General features: G+C 36.2%; 1 protein-coding gene across 4 annotated transcripts in view; it reads left to right on the top strand.

The window, feature by feature from the left end:
- CTTNBP2NL (CTTNBP2 N-terminal like) overlaps nt 1–10,952 on the top strand; it is a 28,002-nt gene extending 17,050 nt beyond the window's left edge. For 2 of the 4 annotated variants that reach the window (XM_034414302.3, XM_087889378.1), the window contains exons 3-6: nt 4,008–4,238; nt 6,404–6,511; nt 6,860–8,057; nt 8,446–10,952. In XM_034414302.3, the coding sequence (XP_034270193.2) occupies nt 4,008–4,238; nt 6,404–6,511; nt 6,860–8,057; nt 8,446–8,450 (1,542 nt within the window). In that variant the 3' untranslated portion in view covers nt 8,451–10,952. Of the gene's footprint in view, nt 1–4,007; nt 4,239–6,403; nt 6,512–6,859 lie in introns of all 4 variants that reach the window. The other 2 variants (XM_034414299.3, XM_087889377.1) reach the window with 1 other exon arrangement.
- Nucleotides 10,953–23,178: the final 12,226 nt, after the last annotated feature.

Here is a 23,178-nt window from a genome sequence, read left to right as displayed (position 1 = left end):
TTTGAAGTTATGAGAGTATGGGCAACACATATTTGGACAGAAACATTAGTATTTCCCCCACTTTTCATGGGGAAAAGATTACCACCACCACCACCATACAATACTGAAATTCAATCATAATTTGTACTTTGAAAGAACTAAAATTAAGGATACCCAATTCAGAGGAGTTTTCATATATCTAGTTTTATTAAACTCTGGGTAGCCTTAGAAGTTTAAATTATAAACAGAATAATTTAGAACTCTCTAGAATACTGATTTATCATTTTGAGAACTTGTAGTTTTCTTTTCTACATTTATATAGAAATTAAGGGTAGAAATGGGTTTTCCATCAATAGAGATGCTGTCTAGGTGTTTGGCTACATTTTTCATCATTTCTGAATTTTGGTCACAATAGCAATAGCACTTAGACTTATATGCCGCTTTGCAGTGCTTTACAGCCCTCTCTAAGCAGTTTACAAAGTCAGCATGTTTCCCCCAACAATCTGAATCCTCAATAATATTGATAAAATTGTAGGTAATAACTTTTGAAATGACATTACATAGATAAGACCCAGTACGTTTGTCACATGTATACCTCAAAATTATAAGTTACAGTTGTTTCTTTTAATACCTTCTTTCTGACTGAAACTGTGAACAAAAGCCTTTTTTAGTTACCTGTTTCAGAAATTCACCATGAATGTTCTTACATGGCTGTTCTTTATGAATTAGTAGCTTTTACTTTATGTCATTTAAAATGGACATGTGTTTTCTTGACAATAACTTGATAACAGTACCCAAGCGGTACTATTTTTTCGAACTTTCAGTTTAGACTGCAGTCCTGAAATTTCCATGTGATCTCCCAACCAAGTTCTAAGCTGCTTTGATTTGATTTAAATTTTGGGATGCTGCCAGCTATTGTTATAAAATATTGTAAGCAAGCCTGATCAAGTCAGGTGTATTGAAACATCATAACCTCAACTGAAACTACTACTATTGAATCAACTACTTCAGCTACTAAGGAACAGGCTTTGACAAAATAAACATTAATATTATTCTGCTTTTATGAGAATAATCAGAGAACCTCTTTGTAGAATTAATGTTCCTGCATGGTTCACAAAAATGAGGACCTAATATATCAGGAATATCAATATCATAATTCATAACTGCTTTTTCATTTTAATATTTGTATGGATTGAGATTGAACAAGCACCATTTTACTTTTTCAATTTCCTGGGGTACTTTTCCTCTACAAGTACAGAGGTTTTTTTTTCCAGTGGCCATTCATAAATTGCCTTTTTCAGTATTGAGTAATTCTGAATGAGAATCAGTGTTCTCATCCTAGAATGGGAAAGAGTTGTCTGTAATTCAAAACATGTGATTCCACTGATAAATTGACTCTTGTTCAGCTTGTATGTAGAGCCTTTGTAGTACTGCTATGGTGAAAATTTCCAAAATAGATTCACAAAGCAAAAAAATTCTAGGCGCTTACAGTTTCAGTAGCATTTCACAGTTACTGTTTAGCAAAAACACTGTAGAATGACTATCACTCTAATGCCAAAAGGAAAAGTATTTGCAACATGTACTATATTCAATATATATAGTACAATTTTTGAAGAATGCCTGATTTTAGACAATGTTAGTGGCTTAGACAATGTTAGTGGCTTAGACAAAAGAAATAAATTATTAATATCATCTGATACCTATGTTGAATTTGGAATGAAGGGAAGGAGGGGGATTTTAAGCTGTCAGATATGTCTTGAAGTCCAGACAATTTCGTTTTAAAGGCAATTTCTGTAATTTCACTGAGCTCTTAATGGATATCACTAGCCAGATTGAGTTTATCATACTTTCATATTATTATGTTCTCACCACCATTTAATGTAATTGCATTGTATTAATATATTATAGTCACAAGGTTCAGAGACAAAGAGGTGTCAGAACAGTCTTCTCAGCAGTATGGATAACGAACACTCAAGATACCAAAATCATCACCAATGTTGTAGCATTTACTGGATTCGGATATATTATTTAGTACAGTTGTCTAATCAAATAATCAGAGGAGTTTAGGGTTTTTGATACCAATTCTTTGTGGGTTAACACACACAGATATACATACATGTACACTGTAAATATCCAAATGTATTTGATAACTTATAGGAAGGAACTTAATTCACAGTGGTAAATTTTGCAACCACAAGAGCTTCTCTTCTAGCAGTCCCTGTATTCCTTTAAATTTGCTCCAATTTAGGGAACTAAAAAAGGATATTACTAAGTTATTTTTTTAAAAAGGTAAAATCCTTTACTTCAGCAACTGTTTGTATTAATTCTTCCAAAGCTCATTCATTTTCATCTTCATATATTGGTCAGGATTTAGATAGTTCAATTGTTATTCATATACTATTTCAGTCAAGTAGAAATGTATGTCCATTCCTGTACAAAGATACTTCCTTCTTGTTTTTCCTTATTTACAGTATATCACTCATCCAGATAACTTAACTGCTTCTTGACATTCCTAAGAGTGAATAAGCCCCAAATAATAACTCATGAATTAGTCACAAGTATTTGTGAATAACAGGGTGCAGAAGAGACCCTGCAGAGAAATTCCTGTGACTATTCATCAAATTGTCAGATGCTTTGCTTGTCAGATACATGCATTTTTTTTCCTCTTAAAAAATCTAGAATAGAAGTAACAAACTTAAGCCTGTACTTCCAGGTTCAAACAGCTAGTAAATTACTGTGTCAAAAAATGCTTTACTTTAATTTTATATTCAGAATAACTGATCTATTTCCTGAGTTAAATGATCCACTTCCTAGAAGTGTTGTTCAGTACCACAATAAAAAAAATACTTGTCCAAATTTGTATATTAGATTAAAGCAAATTCTAGGGTCATTTGATATAATCCATCTGTTTTACTATATTGTATTTTTATTTGGACGTGTGTGTGCATATGTATGTGTTCTCGTGATGCACAGGTACATGCTCTTGTATTTGTGTATTAGGTATCTGTAAACCAATCTGGGAAACAATGGAAAATGAAAGCAGATTGAAAGATAGCAGATTTTCTAACAATGTATTCCTCAATCCCCATAATCAGGCTTCAGGATTAGGACGGTATAGATAGATGCTCCATTAGTTTTTCTGTGGAGTTTCTTCTGTGTTGATCTTGGAGTTGCTTGTTTAATGGCCCTTAAAATATCACAGAGCTGTGCATTTTGAACTTGAACTTCCCTTTCCTGCATATGGTTTCCTGTTGGGAAAAGTGAGGACACAAAGTGAAAGCTGCAGTGATGATTCTGGAGATCATAGTGAAAGAAAAATATTTTTCAGACTATGGGTATGCTCTGCAATTGGAAGCAAGATATTAATTCTGTTATATACTATTTGTTCAGTTGCCATATGTCCCTAAATATATTGTAGTCTGCTGGAAATATACCATCAGTCCCAGGAATTTCACAGCAGATGAAATATGTGGTGTTAAATCCTGGCTTCAGATCCCTTTCCCTATCTGGTTATATCTGATAGTTTGTAGTTCCATTCAGAAAACTAGAAAAACATGCATTATTTTATTTAATTGACATGTAGTGGAAATGCATACAAGATCGTGGTTATAAAGTGATTGTAGGGCTAGGTTTTGCTTCCTTTCCTATACCTGTCCATATTTTTATTCTTTCCTTTCTTATTACTCCTTTATTGAGTGCCTTCCATTGAAATAATCATTACATGTCTGCTTTTTTCTTAGTATTTCTGTTTAGTATTATTTTTCATCTTGACTTTTTCACTGTTCCCTTTTGCACTGTCCAATCCCTGTCTATACATAAATTAATGTTTCTAAAGCATTTGTTGAGGCTCTTTTCAAATATTCCATAGGGCTGTAAAAATTAACCTTTCTGATACTCATGTATTTAGGCAGAAGCTATATTGGCATTTGCTTATCTGTTAAGTCTTTCATATGTTCTATTTCAATGAAGTGACAAGATTTTAATTTGATTTTCTATATTAGATGCTAATAACTACTTCATAATTTTAGGCCCAACGTAAAGATGCTTTTATTGAAGAACGTTATGGAAAATACAACATTAGTGATCCATTGATGGCTCTTCAGAGAGATTTTGAAGCACTGAAGGAAGAAAATTATGGTGAAAAGCAACCTGTTTGTGCCAATCCTTTATCAATCCTGAAGGTAGTAATGAAACATTGCAAGAATATGCAGGAAAAAATGTTGTCTCAACTGGCTGCTGCAGAGAGTAGACACAGAAAGGTGGGTATCCATCTCCTTGGAAGCTTGATGAAAAGTAATAATTGTTATTATTTAGGAATTCATAGAACATAGAACACTATAGCATTAAATAGTTACCTACTTTTAATTTTAATTATTAAATATGCACTATTATATAATGTTATGTAACAGGGGTGTCAAACTCGATTTCATTGAGAGGCTCATCAACGTTATGTTTATCTTTGGGGGCTGGGGTGGGCATGGCCAGCTCGATGTCACTTGTGTTGGGAGTGCCTGCGGTGGCCCAAGCACTATACTAGCAAAAACGAGCTTCCAAGCTCCGATTTCAGCTGCGATGGTCTCCTGCAACCCTCTGCCAGCAAAAACAAATCTGGAGAGGGCCACACATTTTTGCTGGCAGAGGCACCATGGGCCGGTCCTTTGCTGTTTGCAACCCCACGGGCCAGATCTAAGCACCCCGCAGGCTGGATCCGGCCCCTGGGCCTTGAGTTTAACACCCCTGTTATATAAGAATCTCTTTGGCTAATTAATGAGGGAGTTGGATGGTTAAAAAGTTAAATAGTTAAATACATACATACATATATACTCTGATCATTTTTTGTAAATGACCTCAAATTTAAGCATTTTTTAAACAAAACAAAAACATTAAAATTAAATGTACCAAACAGTAAATTAAAAATACTGTAATTTTAAATTTGTATAATTACAACCAGCTACATATTTTGCATCTATTCAGTTGCCTAGTATTTATATTTATGAATCCTTGGTATATATTGTTCATAAAAACATATTTATATTGTTCGTAAAAAAGAGCCTTGGTAGCGCAGCAGACTAAAGCACTGTTAAGTAACACCAGCTGTCTGCAATTACTGCAAGTTCAAATCTCACCAGGCTCAAGGTTGACTCAGCCTTCCATCCTTTCGAGGTAGGTAAAATGAGGACCCGGTTTGTGGGGGCAATAAGCTGACTTTGTATAAAAAAGAACACCGCTGGGGGGGGGCGAAAGCCCTACTAAGCAGGTATATACAAAAGTATGAAGGCTATTGCTTAACGCATTGTAAACCGCCCTGAGTCTCCGGAAAAGAGCGGCATATAAATCGAACCAATAAATAAATAAATAAGTTCATAGTTATTTATAGGTCATATCCATGCCTTTCTTTTATGTTACCATTGTTGAAGCTTAGTTGAAGAAATAAATTACTGTGATACAATTTATTGCATTATATTATATTTGTTTTTCTTCTAAAAGCAGTATTTAAATTTTAATTTTGGTATGCTGTTATATAAGTTTACATTTAAGTTTAAAGCCACAAACGGCCCTCTTTATTATAGTCTAATTAAAAGAAAGTAAACTTAAAGAAATAGATTTTTCTTTAATAGAGCATATAATGTAAAAGAGCTCTTTAGATGGGTCATCATGCAAATAGCTGCTTAATTGTTATTTTGCTTTTAAATTACATCCCAGAGCCAGTTTAATGTAGTGGTTAGAGGCATCAGGCTAAAAACTTGAGCACAAAGCCAGCTGGGTGACCTTGGGGCAGTCACTTTCTCTCAGCCCTAAGAAGGTGGCAATGGCAAACCACCGGGGAGGGGGGGCTTGCCAAGGAAATTGCAGGGATTTGAAGTTATGACAGCCACACACACCTATGCAAATACAGTCACATGGTCACAATCTGGGTGCTTGATAACTGGCTCTCCCTTACAGACATTTGTAGCATTCTCCAATGTTGCATGATTTTCAATGGGTTTTTTTGCCAGTTTCCACCATTTACTTCTAATTTCCAGAAAAGAATGTCCATTGGGTGAAATGGATTCATTTAATGACTGGTGTTGACTGACGCAAAATGACTGATGCAAAAATGTCATAAAATAAATCCACTCATAATGACCAGAATAGTTTACAAGTGTAATTCTGGGCTCAATTACGGTTTCAAGCCAAAGATTACATGTATAATTAAATAATAAGGATAAATTTGGAGAATATTAAAAGGTATGCTGGGAATGGTAGATGTCTGTTTTACCATTGCCCTGGATCCTTTCAAAGCGATTTCATCAGCAAAAGTTAAGGAGTATCTGTCTGCTTTAAATTTTGCTTTGGGCAGATAGGAATCTTCTTTCTTTACATTTGGATACAGTAGTAATTACTTCTCTAAATGGGATTGATAATGTTCATTTTGGTTTGAAAGGTAATTTTGGATCTTGAAGAAGAAAGGCAGCGACACGCCCAAGATACTGCTGAAGGCGATGATGTCACTTATATGCTGGAAAAAGAACGAGAACGGCTCACACAACAGGTATGTCTTCTTTGCAAGTAGCAATCAGAGGGAAATGATTAATTAATGTTTAACACAAGAGAACATGCCTTCTGTGGGTGGGGGAACTTATGTTGGTCTCTAAATTGTGAGTTTTACTTTCTCCCTCAAGCAGAAAATTAGACATTCCATGTTGCATTTACTTTATAATGTATTATTGTTCAATTTACTCTATAACTTTTTACTTATTTGGATTCAAATGCAAATATTAAAAACTTCATTTTTTTTCTCTGAAAAATCTTTATATTCATTACTTACTCTTATTTATTTATTTTACTTTGATTGGATGTTAAAGCTTTTAACATTTTTTAAAATATACTTTTGTTTTAGTTGGAATTTGAAAAATCTCAGGTGAAGAAGTTCGAGAGGGAACAGAAAAAGTTGGCTAGCCAACTGGAGGAAGAACGTGCACACCACAAGCAACTTTCTTCTATGCTTGTGTTGGAATGTAAGAAAGCCACAACTAAAGCTACAGAGGAAGGGCAAAAGCTTGGAGAGTTAAATATGAAGTTGGAAAAGGAAAGAAGCAAAGTAAACCAGTTGGAGGAGGAGCTAGCAGCCAAGAAGAAAAGAGGCTTGCAAATGGAAGCACAAGTTGAAAAACAGTTATCTGAGTTTGACATTGAACGAGAGCAGTTGAAAGCCAAACTTAACCGGGAAGAAAACCGCACCAAAGTCCTAAAAGAAGAAATAGAGGATCTGAAAAAAACATTAAAACACGTAGAAACTTCTTTGAAAACTGGTAGCAACAAAGTTGAGAGCACATCGCCATGTGTCTCAATGGTGTCCACAGCAACTGTTACAGAAAATTCCTTAGGTAGGTCAGTGGCTTCTCAGACTAGTAATCATTTGACAGAAAACATAAACCAGGAGTCTTCAATCAAATTGGCACACACGTTACCACTGGCCACAGCTCTCCATCCCTATGCCAAGGCAAACGGACATTGTGATGCTGATATACTAACAGGTGTTGAGGCGTCTCAAACTGCAGTAGAGAATCTAGACAAGGGCAAGTCTGTTGGGCCAGCTGCTGAGAGTACTGCAGAAAGTAGCACCTCCCCAGTAAGAACAGAGTCTCTTTCTGCTTCAGTTCCACCACTCCCTTCCAATGGAATTTCCTTGTCTCCCAGCAATACCGCTGCTTCTTCTCTGACATCTTCACCATGTTCCTCCCCAGTCATGAGTAAGCGTCTACTTGGAACATCAACCAGCAACCCTAGCTACCAATCTTCCTATCAAGTGGGAATCAATCAGCGCTTCCATGCTGCTCGTCACAAATTCCAATCTCAGGCTGATCAAGATCATCAATCAAGTGGTCTCCAAAGTCCACCTTCCAGAGATTTGTCACCTACTTTTGCTGATAATTCTGCAGCAAAACAGCTTGCCCGCAATACAGTCACTCAGGTTCTCTCCAGATTCACCAGTCAGCAGGGGCCTATCAAACCAGTCTCCCCTAACAGTTCACCTTTTGGCACAGACTACCGAAATCTCGCTAATGCTATGAGTCCCAAAAGTGAAACTAGCCCAGGTAAGGTCTCTAGTCCTTTAAGTCCCCTTTCACCTGGAATTAAATCACCCACTATACCCAGAGCAGAAAGAGGAAATCCTCCACCAATTCCTCCAAAGAAACCTGGTCTGGCTCCTTCTCCAGCAACTACCACGCCACCAGTGAAAACTTCAAGTCAGGCATCCCTGGGTTCTCCTCTGGAAATGGCAACTAGTTGTTCAAGCAACGCTGTTGTAGCCAATGGGAAAGATATTGAGATTTTATTGCCAACCAATAGCTAGTCTTAAAAAGAGTAACATTCCAAGCGTTTGCAATTCCTAGAGCTGAAAGTTTTATTCACTCCATGTTATTTATTTAAGTACTAACAGAATCTTCTTGTATAACACATTTGTTTCTTTGTTTTATACAGTGTAGAAAGTAATACAACTTGTACAATTTTTTGAACATTCAGAGCCTCAAGGCATCTCATGGCAGCAGGGAAATCAAACAAAAAGAGAAGCAGTTGCTCTGTTCTGGGAGCTGACCTATGGACTATGACAACAGAATACTCATTTTTAAATTATGCAGAAAAACACTCCATGCAAACTTCTATTCCTTTTCTAAGAAGTGCCTGAGCTAAAGCCTGCAGTTATGAATGTGATTCTCTGTAATACCAGTAGGCATTATCCAACTGTAAAAAATAACAATTTCTGAATCATGAATGTTTGAAATCAATATGGTTCTTAATCCTTTCCAACATATTTATTAGTAATGTGCTATGAATAGGAAATATCCCAAAGGTGAACATTAGACTGGTTCTCTGTTATGAACAAAAAAAAATAATGTAGCTGCTGTCAGGTGCACTTTGGCCCTGTTGCTAAATTGTATGCAACCCATGTTTTTCCCATGATACAAACTTTGAAAAGAGTTGTTAGCTTTAAGCAACCAAGTTACCAGTCTTTACAAAATATTGTCCATTCCTTACAAGTTTCTCTCCATAGAGCAAAACAAGTAAAATTTTAATAAGCATTCTACTGTTGTGTGTAGAACTTCTGAGAGTAGGGCCTTTGCTGTTCCTTGAGAAAAAAGTTAAATACTACTTGAAATCAGAAATGACTAATCAAGATTTTCAGATGTTTATATATAAAAAAGGTAGGATCAGTATTAAAAGATCCAAAGCAATAAGTAAAGAATTGCTTCATACGTAATAACGCTGTAACTCAAGCAGGCATAGGTCTCACTAGATAAGTTTTATTGTCTCTGAAGAGAATTGCCCATTTGGCAGTAATATGAAAACCAAATTCTTAAGCTTTCAAAGATGCAGTTTATATAGAGAGATGTATACATACCTAGACACAACATTTTTAATCTTAACAGTGATCACGTTGACATTATTTATACCTCAGATCACTTGTACAATTACTTTTAAGGCTTTATGTATTTGAGAAAATCCATTTTCCTAAGAAAAATAATAATCTGGGACCAATATAAGGCTCAAGAAGCAGTTTTCTTTGTAATAAATCTTCCAGTAATGCAAAGTTTAGGGCAAATGTTTATGCCTTGATCATGTCAGTGGGGCCAATATACTTATATAGCTGTTCATGTTTGAAATTGTTTCAGGAGTATCTCACTACTGAGATAATCAACATCAAGGTTAATGATAAACTGGGTGTCTTGAATTTGACCTTAGGAAAAATATGTGAATGCCTCACCAAACTCAGTGTGCACTAATTATAAGAATCACAACATGATCTTTTGAAATTATTGCAACTTGCTGCTTTGACATTCAGTGATCAGGTTTGGGAAACCATTGAGTTGTGGGTGGTATTGTTGTGAAATTTAGGAGCAAATATCTGGGTTTAGATGGTGCAGGTTTTTTCAGTGCTTTTAAAGCAAATAAGGGCTGAAATTGGTGCATACTTCTTTGCCTGTCATTGTCACATATATTTTGCCTTTTAAAAACAAAAATAAGCCAAAAAAAATCTTGCCTCATTCCAGCAATTATAAGTGCCACACATCCAGTTGCCACCACAAAATTGCCCATTCCTGCATCAGACCAAAGTTCTTCGTTACAATTTTTTTTAAAAAAAAGCATTACTTCAGGATGCCAATATATAGGATCTAGACATTGTTCTCCCCCCTCCCTTTTTTTGGTATGGGATTGCTAGATTATTGTATTTTAACAAAGTGTCAAATATTTCTGAGGTTGCATTACACTCCACAATATATTGATACAGGAAATCATACAAACCTAATGCTATTCTTCACATATTATGGTCTATATAAATTTTTTCCTAAGTGTTTGGATATAGATGCATAGGAAACAACCCTAATAAGCACATAGACAATTCAGTTTTATAGTGCAACCATTATTGGGAAGGCTATATAACTGAACTCAAGTAAACGTTTTGATGGTATTGTGTCTTACCTTAAAAAAGGTTATTGTAGCAGCCCTTAAAATATTTCTATATGTTTACTAACTTGTATCCTTTCTTTATAACATGACACTATAGAGATTTATAAAGAGCAATGAATTTCATTAGGAAATGCACTGAGTACTATAGTCTATAGAAATATTGGGGAACTGTAGAAGGAAATGTATTTTGTTGCTAATAGCCAATATCCTGAGATTAAGCACAACTATGAAAATTATTCCAGCTAATCCCCTAAGATTTTAAGGGTTAGTATTTCAGTTTTCTGTATAGTTAAAATATGGAATTGAAATGTTTAATATTCTCTTGATTGTGTATTGAGAAGTGTCATGGACTAATTAGATTTTAATGAAGTTCAAACTGTATAACCTAGTATTAATTGTTCATTAACATCTGTATATTTGTAAAGTCAAATGTATGAAACAGAAGTCTTTTTATCATTTTTATAGATGGCAGCATTAAACATGTTAAATGTTCGTACTATCAATAAAGGGTTTTATTTTTCTGTGGAGTGTTACGTGCTATAATATAGTTTAAAAGTCAAGTGGTCCGTGTTCACTAATAGTATGTAAACATTTCACTAATGGTAGCTGTGCCTAAAATTAGTAATTCAGGAAAATACATAAATACATCCATTAACTGGCATTATAAAGACAATGCTTTTAAAAGGAAAATAGGGCTAGAGATTTAGTGGTGCTGCTGATACTCAGTGATATTGAGAATGGTCACCATTTAAGGGCTTTATCCATGGTCAGCTATTCTAGGGCTGACCATTGGCCTACAGGTTTAACAGTCTTTATTACAGAACGTAATATTTTAACTGTTACTATGATGCCTGTCTTAACAATATTGGGTTGAGATCACATTCACTTTTGCTCCACTTTCTGATTAATATAAGTTTTTCTCCTACAATATAACTAGTTTCCTTCTATGCTGGTTATTTTTCTTGGATAGGAAATACAAATTCAGTAGTAGGGATGTGTTTCTTAGATATGTCTTCTGTCAGTACAATTTATCTTCAACATGGATGTATCCAGGAGAGCAACAAATGAGACCAAAGATGGCATACAATTTCTTTACATATACCAGATATTAGGTATATTAAATATAAATGAGGAACATTTGGCCATTTTTATGTGCATCATGGTTCTGTAATTCACCGGTTTATTTGTTTTTTTTCCCCTTTGTTGGCATGGCAATAGAGTTCTTTTATGCAAAGCCCTCACCCTGGTCTGGAATGCTGCAAAATGTACTTAACAACATCAAAAGCCTATTAAAATTCCACCCACTACTTTCCACATCTTGTGCTCAAGTCAGAGAAGATAATCTCAATGGCGCCAATCTGCTCAGTCTCCTTTCGAAGAGTCTGATTCACGATAGCCCAGAAAATATTTCTGTAATCTGTTTTGCATCTACAGAAATAGAAGCAGAAAGATAGTTGGGTCAAAAAGATCCATCAAATGCATTGTATTTTGTTTTGACTTCTTATCTATCACAACTGCAATTTCCCTTCCAAGAATGTAGAAAATAACTAGTGCCATCTTGTGTTGAAAGTTACATTCTGTGCCTTTATTTTTTTAAAAAAGTATAAAAACAGTTCTTGCATCGAAGCTATGATATTTGACCATCCTTTTTCACAATACCATCTATAAAGTTATAGTTGGGTTTTGCTCTTTAATTAGTAGAATTTCTACTTGTGATCAACTTTTTTTCCAATGAAAAGCCATTAGTCTGGGAAGCACTGCACAATTCCTGCAATTAATGATTTTGCTCAGCAAGACAATCAAGGTGGAAATCAGTTGCATAGGCAATGAAGTCAAGACACATCAAGAGTAATATGGGATTTTCAAAAACAATGTATACACACACATGGACTTGCTTCTTCAATTCTCAATAGTTGGAGGTAGGGAACAATATATCAAAACATGCTTTAAAATAAAAGCTACCTCTCCGTGGTATTATGAGAATAATTTGGACTGATTTAAAAATCTTATCATGGGGCAAGCTATAGATTTAATTAATTTAATTTAATTGACAGCAATGATTAAATCCATGGCTTGTACTGTCTTTTTGATGTGATTCCTTTTAAAGGAAGAAAAAGAAATGCAATGTGTTGCAATTGGTGGATAATCTTTTAAGCATCAAGGGCAATGCTGGCTGGGGAGTTGCACAGAGGGTCACACACACAAAACCTTGTTTGCTTCCTCTAACAATGTCAATACACCTGAGAAGGATGAAAAGGGAAGACTGAAGCCCATCCCTGCTTCCACCCAGGCCTGAGCCATTACATCTGTTACCTGTTTTTCTAAAAATGCCATGGATTGTAGTGTCTTCTCCAAATCTGGGATAGAAATGTAAATGTCATGCATTTTTTAAAATGGAGTGGTTCAAATATAACAGCCTAATTAATTTTTGCTTTAAAGATAATTGTATCTGGAAGCATGCTACTGATAATTACTTTTTTAATCACAGATAACAGATTCATGGCCAATTGAGGAAGGATGTTACCAACTATACCTTTGTCTATGTAGATCAGGGCTGTCAAACTCACAGCCAGAAGTGTCACGTGCTGGCCATGCCCACACCCAGTTCAATGAAAGGGGGGAAGTCCTGATATGTCAAGCCAGCCCGGCTAGTTCCCACAGTTTTGGGTTAAATTTTAACTGATTTTAAATTGGGTTTGTTTTAAATTGTGGCCAAAAATATTTAATTATTTTAAACTTTTTTTAAATTTTGTATGTTTTATTTGGTGTAGTTTGGTGTAGAAGTTGAGGCAGCAAACTCAAAACCGTGAGTTTTAATCCCATTTTAGGCATGAAGTCATCTGGGTGATCTTGAAGCAATGTCAAACCACTTCCAAAAATGTTGCAAAGAAACTTTAGGGACTAATCGTCAACAGGATTCAAGAGTGACTTGAAAAATAAGCAATCCATTAATAGAATGTATTCAGCCTCTGTAAATCAAGTTCTTAATTTTTGAAGCTGGAAAACAGCTGCCTTTGCCATTTTTAGAATGTGCTTTAATAGGTACTTCTCTTATTTTTAACTCTCTCTGGCTAAACAAACTAGAGAACCTAAACCTAAGAAACCCTTTACCAATAAAACAAAATATGCTCTGAGACTTCTGATTCTGTTCACTGATTATATCATGTCACAATCTTTCCATAAGACCCATTTCCTACATTTCTTGTTATAAAAGTGCAGAAATGGTTGCCTACTTCAGATACAGTAGAACTTTTGCTTCAGAGTGGCGACTCAGTTAAAAAAGTAGAATGAGAGCAGGAATGAACAGAAAATGATGGACAGCAAACATTACACCTAGGAAAAGGGTAGAGCTATGTACCTTATGGCTTAGACAACTATCCCACTTGAATTGATTGGGAACCTGACTAATCAAATTTTGTACTCATTCTGTCTGCATATTATACTATAAACCAGAATCAGTCACAACAGATGATAGCACCTTGTGACCATAGTTGGTCTCAAAAAAGGCTACAGTGGGTTGAATCAGATTAATACTTGACTTGGAGAGTGTCAGGAAATCTTTAGAGCTGTAAGCTTGGATGCGAAGTCAAGCATCCAGAATTAGTCGATGGCAAACCACTTCCGTCTTTGTGAAGAAAACTTACATAGATTGTTTATGTAACCATCAGGAATTGAGTTTGACTTGAAAGTATTTTAAAACCAAAATAATCAAATGTTATTTCTTGGAAGCCCTTGCCATTCTCATCTTCTTCCTGGATACTTCTTGGGCCATCGTGACCTAGATTTCCTTTTATTAACAGATATGTGAAGACTGGAACAGGAATATAACTAATTAAGTCTCTAATATTATTTTTTTTCTGGTAACATTTACACAATAGATCCACTAGGGAGCAACCTATCCATAAATTTTATTTACTTCTATGATCTAGCAATACTTCTTGACTAAATGAGCTTTTAAAATAACTTTCCCAACTGGTGTCTTCCAGATGTGCCAGGCTTCAGTTTTCATAATCCATATCCAGGATGCTCAAAGCCTGTATAGATCAGGATATTATGAACTTCAGCCTCTTAAATTTCAAGGATTACATTACCTTTAAGCCTGGATAAATACTAAATGCAGGACTCCCCATTTTCTATAAAGTAAGTGGAGTGAATTTTCAAGGGATATTATGGTCGTTCTTCCAAAATAGCTGCTAGATATTTGTTTTACTTTTTTTTTCTTTCATTCAATCATGTCTGATTTTTGGAGATTGCCTGGACAAGTCCCTGCAGTTTTCTTGGCAAGGTTTTTCAGGAGGGATTTCCTACTGTCTCCTTCCTAGGACTGTGAGAAAGTGACTAGCTCTAGGTTACCCATCTGGCTTTGTGCCTAATCTTCTGGCTTCTAGTCTGATGCCTTCAGCACTACATAGATCTGATATAGCCAAACACAAAATTTCCCTTTACTGGCAAATGGTCCAGTAGCTCTCCACCAGCATCTCTGTCCTCCCAGATGAACTTTATTACCTATCATGATATAATTTCCAGGTTGTTGCAATAATCTTTTCTCTTGAACTTCGGAATTGCAGAGGAGGCAAAATCCTACAATGGCAGATCCAGCTTTACCCACCACATTGGACTTCTGCCACACCTCTGAATTCAAGATTTCAAGTTCTCCTTTTTTTTACAGATACAAGTAACCTTAATCAGTTTCTTATTAAAATCTTAATAGCAGCTTCTGTCACACTAACATTTAGTGCTATGTATATGTATTTTCCAAATTTTAAATTCCTCTATCCTGCCCCTTTAGAGTGGATTCGCTCTCCCACCCACTAACCTTTTCTCTACCTTTCCTGGAGAGGTGGGCACTTTCCAAAGAAAGTACCAGGCTCTTATCCCACATTATTTTATTTTCTAAGTATGCCAAGATGATATATATATAAGAGCAGAAATATTCAAGTAAATATCAAGAATATTTTAGAAAAGACAAAGCTAGCATTCTAGTATTCTGGATTTATTTTTTTTTTGATTAATTAAAACATATCCTTTAAAAATAATTATGGTATTTCCAGAAATAATTTGGGATCACACAACTACTTCCAAGAATAATACAAAAAAAGTGTTTCCCTTTGATCAGTGACCAAGAGTTGAAAACGATTTGATGACACATAATCAGTGGGTATCTGGATTTTCCTCTGATTATATCTGCGATGGTGACAATAGTAAATTTGCCTTCTGCCAAATTCCAAATGTTCCCTCAATCTAAAAAGGTTATCTCATCCATCTTCTTAGCTATGTTCTCACAGCACATAAATCCAAAGCTGAATTTATCATAACTTGATACTGTTTTAATTGATTATGGTCCATGAAATTTCTTGACTCCTAGGAACCACATATATAGGATCTCTCCATGAGAATCTGTCCCTAACCTGAACTTTCAGATGTTCCAACAGTGCCTTCATTGTCACTGTAACTGAGCCCACCTACTTTATAGCTCGTCATACTCTTGTCATTCCTTCAACCCTTCCCAGCACTAAAGCCTCCAGAGAACTTTCTCTTTGCATTATATATGCTAAAAAAAACCCAAAAACTTACAATGGCATAACATAATGGTTGAATTCACACACAGGTTGAGCCACAAATTGCCCAGTCCCATGTTAGCCTTTTATCTAACCTGTTATCAGCCCAGCTCTCTTGCTTCAGATTCTGTTCTAGATGCTCCCATTCTTCATGATATAAAGAAAACATGGGACCAGTAGGTGGCAGCTTTGCCTGTTGGATACTATTCATTTTTTTCTTCGGGCAAGAGGAAGTACAGCACAGTATTCACTCCCAAATCTAAGCAGAAAAAAAAGTTATGGTTATGATTGCCCCCTTTACCTGTAAATCTTTCATTGATGAAAGCAGAAGCTTATAGTTTCCGAAGGTTATTGCCAAAAACCTTATCTTTCACCAAAACTATTTGTACAGATATAAGGTAAAAGGTAAAGGTTCCCCTCGCACATATGTGCTAGTCGTTCACGACTCTAGGGAGCAGTGCTCATCTCCATTTCAAAACCGAAGAGCCAGCACTGTCCAAAGACGCCTCCATGGTCATGTGGCCGGCATGACTAAATGCCAAAGGTGCACAGAACACTGTTACCTTCCTACCAAAGGTGGTCCCTATTTTTCTGCTTGAATTTTTTTAACGTGCTTTCAAACTGCTAAGTCAGCAGAAGAATTTCTGGGAAGAGATCCTTCCAGAGGATAGGGATTCCAACACTGTGAGTGCACTGCCTGGTCCAACTTTCTGTAATTAATAAAACCTGCAATGCACCCACTTTGATGGACTGTACCAGAGAAGCAGAGACAACTGACTTTAAGATGGTAACTGCTCATAATGCTCATTGCATTACAGTATATATAATAAGCAGTGGGATATGCTCTAGTTCTTTGCCCCTCTGTGTAATAGTGTGGAAATGCATATTCTTCAAGTAAGGCCCAGGAACTAATGCCATTCCTGTCCTGGGCAAAGGAATGAGTGTAAGCAATATGGGGGGAAGGGATGATTATAGAAGAATGGGCGTAGATGGTTTCAAATCAACTTTTTTAAAATGGGACTCCCACTATTATCTGCAAATGCCAATGCTACCCAAATGGATATCAGATCCCTGTATACTTAATGTTAAATTTATTTTGTATTTGGATGTTAAATTTATTTGGTATTTTTCTCTTTTTTTGTACACTTTTTTTTCTTTTTTGTTGTTGTTAGGGCTGAATGCATGTTTTTATTTTGTTTTTATGTTTTGTATTTTACCTTTTATGATAAATCAATCAATCAATCCCTATATACTTGTCAAATTACTCCCCCAGCCAACTTTAAAATATTATTTTAATTAAAAAGTAAGTTTTAACTGTAGCATGATGCACCTAAAACCAAATATATAATTCCTATAATTTGCACAATGATATCATAACACATTATCATGTCTTTGTCATCAAATGTTAAAACCCATGGCAGGCATTTTTCTCCAGTGTGATCATCATTCCAAAAGCATGATCTTAAAATAATTAAAATAATTATTGGTATAGGAAAAGAGAAGGGTCATTTTTATACCCAGAAACTGCATCTACTGTAATACGGATATGTTTTATTGGTTCAGGCCAAGGATAAAAATGTCCAGCTGTTTTTTATACCTCTCATCTTCAATGTTATCATGAACAATGAGTGTTAAAGATAGAAAAGCAACATGGGGGTGGAATATTATTTTTCCCCAAGTGGAGCTTCCCAATTGTCTTTGATGTGCTGGCAGGACAGATTCTTCAAGCTGAAGTTTAGAAGCAGAGCAGGAGGTCTGGAATATTGCCAAGAGGGAATTGAAATTCTCATCTAAAAGTTCTCTCTAGTCTGTATCCCGAATAAATCTCATTAACATTTCTGACATTGATTTGTCGTATTCTAAAATATAAACACATATTGGAGTATGTAGAGGAGGGAGTGTAAGAAAAGTCAGTGGAAAAGATGTATAAACTATAGAGTACCATTGTGGCAGAAAGTAACTGATGATGAGAATTAGACTGAACCAAGTTTCCCATACAGATGGGTAGATTTTGTGCATCTCGGCCTGTTTTCTTAACCATACTTGTTTGTAGAGCTGGTCCTCTTGTTTGGTAGATAGTGAATGGTAGCCATTATATTTGGATGAAACACTAAGGAGCAAAATTTTGGAAGAGGATCCTTGTCCTCAGTCTACTACATTAAAATGTTCTTCCTGCCCTCAAGATGTTGTCTTACTGCCCAGGTTGGAAGTAGCAGTCAGTCCAATCACCAGCTTTACTTAGAATTGGGGGAAATGAAACTTGCCCTTTGCTTGGAAAGCTCAATTGGGAAGATTGATTGGTGGGGAGGAGGGTTGCCTGCTTAGAAGTGAGTTTCACCAAACCTAGTGGGCAAAGACTGGACTGCACTTAGGATGAAAAGTTGAAATGAACTAGAAAAATCTATTCCATGCAGTTGTTGGGTGTCACTGATTTATAAAAGCAAAGTGAGTGTGATTTGGGGGTTGTTTAGAGTCAGGACTCAGATGCCTGAGTTTATAAATCCCAGCAATTCTATCATAATTATCATAATATCCTCCACCCATTTTGTATGATCAAGGCCCAATGCTGATAGCAATTTCCCCCTCAGCCCCCATATTTGCATTCAGTGGCATCAGTATGCTTCCAATTCAATTGCTCTGAAATAACATATTACGGGTACATATTCATAATGTTAGCTGCCATCTGCTAACCCAGTTGCATGGCTATTCATAGAAGATGCTCCAGCACTCACAGATAAGACCACAGGGAGTGTGCTGTGGCCCAATAATATCCCACAAATGACACAATAGCATCAGCAAAATCACATCACTGATTGCTCCTGGGACTTGCCCTGTCTGCTGCATTTTTGTTTCCTGCCTGCTGTTGGTTTAAATGAAATTTGCTTTGAGAGCCCTTAAAGGAACAGAAATACGTTCAATTGTCATCTCCCAGGTACTGTATATTTTTTGTATTCTCCGAGATTTCTTTGACCACGATTGCTGAAAATTGGTGAAGAAATTGTCTGCTACTTGAAAGCAGAAAGCAAGAGAAGAGTATTTATTGGGCTTAAAAGCAAAGAAAGAGAAAGCTCAAAGGCTTCCTTTAAACTCAGGAAAAATACAAGCAAACTTCTGGTTCTGTACTTGTCCATATTACCTCACCCATTGCAAATCATGAGTTTTCCTTGATCTGTATAACGCAGGAGCACACAACTTTGTTGTGGCTCAGGGGCCATAGTTGGCTATATATTTTGGCCTTAGATCTGGAGACACAAGTAGACAGAACATAGCCAAAACAAAAGTTATTTTAGTTAAATTAATTGAAGTTACTATGATGCATGTAATTACCATTCTCTGTTGCATAACAAATCAATTTGGCAGAACGTTTTGGAGACATTTGGGGGAGAGCACCAAAGACTTAGGAGGCATATATGGCATTGGAAGTGCCAGTTACTCCTCCCTGCTACAGTGATTTAATTACATCATATGCAATTTCACTAAGTGCTACTCTAAAATACTGTTAACTACTTAGGTTTCCAAACATGGAGTGGTGTTTTTGAAAGGTTCTATACAGTGAATTGATAATGAATTTTTTTCCATTATTCTTTTTCTTCTTCCTTTCCCCATTAAGTTATGTTGGGAATCTCCCACGACCTGCTATGTTAACATCCCAATTAAAGAGCAGCATTTTTTTACTCAAAGTTGCCTTATGGGTTGATGGGCCCAATAGGACTAGAGTTTTTTTCCTTCCCAGAAATAATTTCCAGCTGAGCGTACTGAACATAATTCTTTAACATGATTTTGACAATTAAGGCCATGAATCTTACAGCATAACTTTCCATAGTTTAGTTTTTGGTGATCTGAGAGGAAAATCCAAATCATCAGTATTGGAAAAACCATGAGCCAAATATTTTGAAGGGCTTACTGCACATTGCCAACATATTTCCAATAAAGGCAAGAAAAATAGGTGAATGAATTTTTACTGCCTTGGCAAAGAACATTCAAGTAGGATTTGTGAATGGAAGGTCCCGTTTTACTGCATTCCAATTCTTCAAGCTCTTTCCAGGTCAGCTTTTTTTGGTTTAGCCAACCACGTTCTTCTACACACAGCTGCCTCTCGTCTGCCTCACAGGCCATGTGTATGCGTGCATGTGTGCCGTGCCAGATGATTAATCTCTCGCACTTGAATAATTGTCTAAGGCAGCAATTAATAAACCCCCAACCTAGACAGTGCCGCCTGGTAAACATTTCCCTTTTTTACTAACTGTGACTGGGGATAGTCCGACTGTCAGATGCACAGAGCAGAACAAATGTTATGGTAAAGGCCGCCAGGCTCAGAGCCACTGAGGCAAGCAGAGTGTGAGGATCTGGGGTCAAATGTGTTTGACGGGGAAGGGTCACCATGGCGGGAGGTTTGTTTGTGGAGGGGCTGCCTACATAAGAGAAAGGGGTGTGTGAAGGGAATGCCTGCTCTCACTAGGAGACTGAAGAGAAGGCGGCCAGCCTGGGGATAAAATGCTTGACAGGTTTGGACTGGAAGGCGAGTTGATGAGCTGAGAGATGAAAATTCACAGCTCAGCACATAGGCCTGTTACTGAAGAGGTGTTTATTTCAGGGGCAAACAGAGAGATATACCTACACACACACACGCACACATGCGCACACATATATAACTGCAATTACAGACAATGTAAACACAAAATATAAATATAACCATGCAATGTACAGATGTCATGTGGAATTAAAAGTATTACATAGATTGAAAATAGCTTGGAACGTTCTGAAACTTACATTAAGAATATCTTTTCAATCCGTAATTGCAAACTCAGTATGTGGGGGGAAAAATTATGTATAGCTCCAATGGAAAATAAATATGTAGCATTCAAATGATAGCCCCTGAAGATCATCTGTGTTATTTGAAATTCAGGTGTCATTAGTTCTTATAGAACTTGGCAACTTTAAGATGTGTGAACTTCAACTCCCAGCATTCCCAGCCAGTGTGCCTGATCTAATTAATAGTACTATTATTAGTGAGTAGTCTGATTTTATCTCACTTAGTATTGAAACCTTTGTTTTTCTTTCAGTCCAAGATATTCTTAACTGTTTTCTCCAACACTACATTTGAAAGGCATCCATTTTTTTTCATTCGGGATTTCTGATAATCCAGTTTTCACAGCCATATGTTACATCTGGAAAACTGAGCCTCACAATATCTTTGTTGTCACTGTGAAATAATATTTTGTCTATCATTATTTGTTTTACCAAATAACAAACATCTTTTTATTTAATGGCTGCAGTCATCGTCCTATTAAAATAAAATACAAGAAACTACGCTTGTGCGCGCACACACACTCACACACACACACACACCAGGGTGAAATCCAGCAGGTTCTGACAGGTTCTGGAGACCCGGTAGTGGAAATTTTGAGCAGTACGGAGAACCGGTAGTGGAAATTTTGCATTGTTTGGAGAACCGGCAAATACCACCTCTGGCTGGCCCCAGAATGGGGTGGGAATGGAGATTTTGCAATATTCTTCACCCAGGAGTGGGGAGAGAATGGGGATTTTGCAGTATCCTTCCCCTGGAGTGGGGTGGAAATGGAGATTTTGCAGTATCCTTCCCCTGCAATGCCCACCAAGCCACACCACACCCACCAAGCCGTGCCCACAGAACGATAGTAAAAAAATTTGGATTTCACCACTGACACACACTAATGATGGGGCTGGGAGGAATTTCTAAAGGTTGTTGAATACAACCTGTTGGCAAATCATACAGATTTGATCCAATAGATAAATGCAGATAGATGGAGGCGGTATTAATCGATAGAATACATTATATAATTGCCTTGCAAAAAAGCTAATAATTTAGCTCAGAGAATGCTCTGACACTATCTAAGTAGCAAGGCAATACTAATGGCTTCACTTACATCTGTGGAATGAAGTTAATTTTGTCTTCTGGATGTGGTTTTTAATGAAGTGGACCATAGGACCTAAAATGCTTTTGAGTTAGATTTATGGTTTTAGATATGGTTTTAAATTCATACCATTATAGAATGTCTAAAAGACCAGGCAACCTAGCCTCTTCCTATAAGGAAAAAATGAAGCTACATTATAAATTATGTTTGTGCAAAGCAGCTGTATATATAAAAAAAATATTTAGATCTCTGATGGCTTGACTGTATGGAAAAATTGATAATGAAGCCCAACTCCTAGAGGCTCTCCCTACATGTGTGATTAATGTGCATTTATTTATAAATGCAGGCTATAAATAAATCTAGATCACCACCCTAGAAGGTCATTTGCTTGCACAAAAGGCACCCTTTCAAAATTAGTACTCCAGTATGTCAAAAACAGAACTTTTATGGGTCACAGCAATTGATTGAAACAACTATATTATGATGTTTAAAACCCCCACCATTATCTAAGTGCTGGAGGAAGTACATTCCACTGCAAGAATGGACATTACCCCAATCATGGACATCACATTATTATGCCTCTCTCTCTGAAAATCCTGTTTCATGCAGGAATTGCTAAGTGGAATTTGGTGACCGCAGAGAAACAAACCGTCAATATATATTAGTTTGATTGTCTCTTCTCATTATTATCTCAGTATCTCTATATAAATGCTCATTCTTAGAATATTCTAACTCTGGTCATAAAAGGAAGATGCATTAAGTCTTTCACATGGCTAGCCCCTAAGAGGGTAACTATACAGAAACTATTGGATATGGGATTGGAAAACTTTTTTAGCAATCTTTGCATCATTGAAGTTAAACAGATACGAATATACAATGAATAACATTTGACTCTGAATGTATATTGTAAAATTGAAAGAGCTTTGTTTAAGAAAAATAAAATAAAAAAAAAACACCTGCATATTTTACCACAAGATGTTAATTAAATACTAAAACAATTTAAGGTTGTTTCAATGTACGTCAAGGTATAGCTATGCGCTGACAAAATCACTCTAGAAGTTCATAGTATATTTAATGGATATTGACAATATTGTTAAATCTGGTGCAAAGCCTTCTTTTAATTCACATGCACATATGAAGAGTGGATAAGGACTAATTCATTCATTTGAATGAAAGAATTCACACCAATCAACTTGTTTAATTAAGGTTTCCTAGCATACATACTATGAATACAATAAATCTGAGGAAATCCATAATACTATGACTACCATCTACATAAAACATGAACACTTACT

Source organism: Pantherophis guttatus, chromosome 3 (genome assembly GCF_059756535.1).
Source record: "Pantherophis guttatus breed Tessera chromosome 3, ASM5975653v1, whole genome shotgun sequence".
Lineage (NCBI taxonomy): Eukaryota > Metazoa > Chordata > Lepidosauria > Squamata > Colubridae > Pantherophis > Pantherophis guttatus.
Note: the sequence above shows the minus strand (reverse complement) of the source record. Positions and strands in the feature narration are given on the sequence as shown.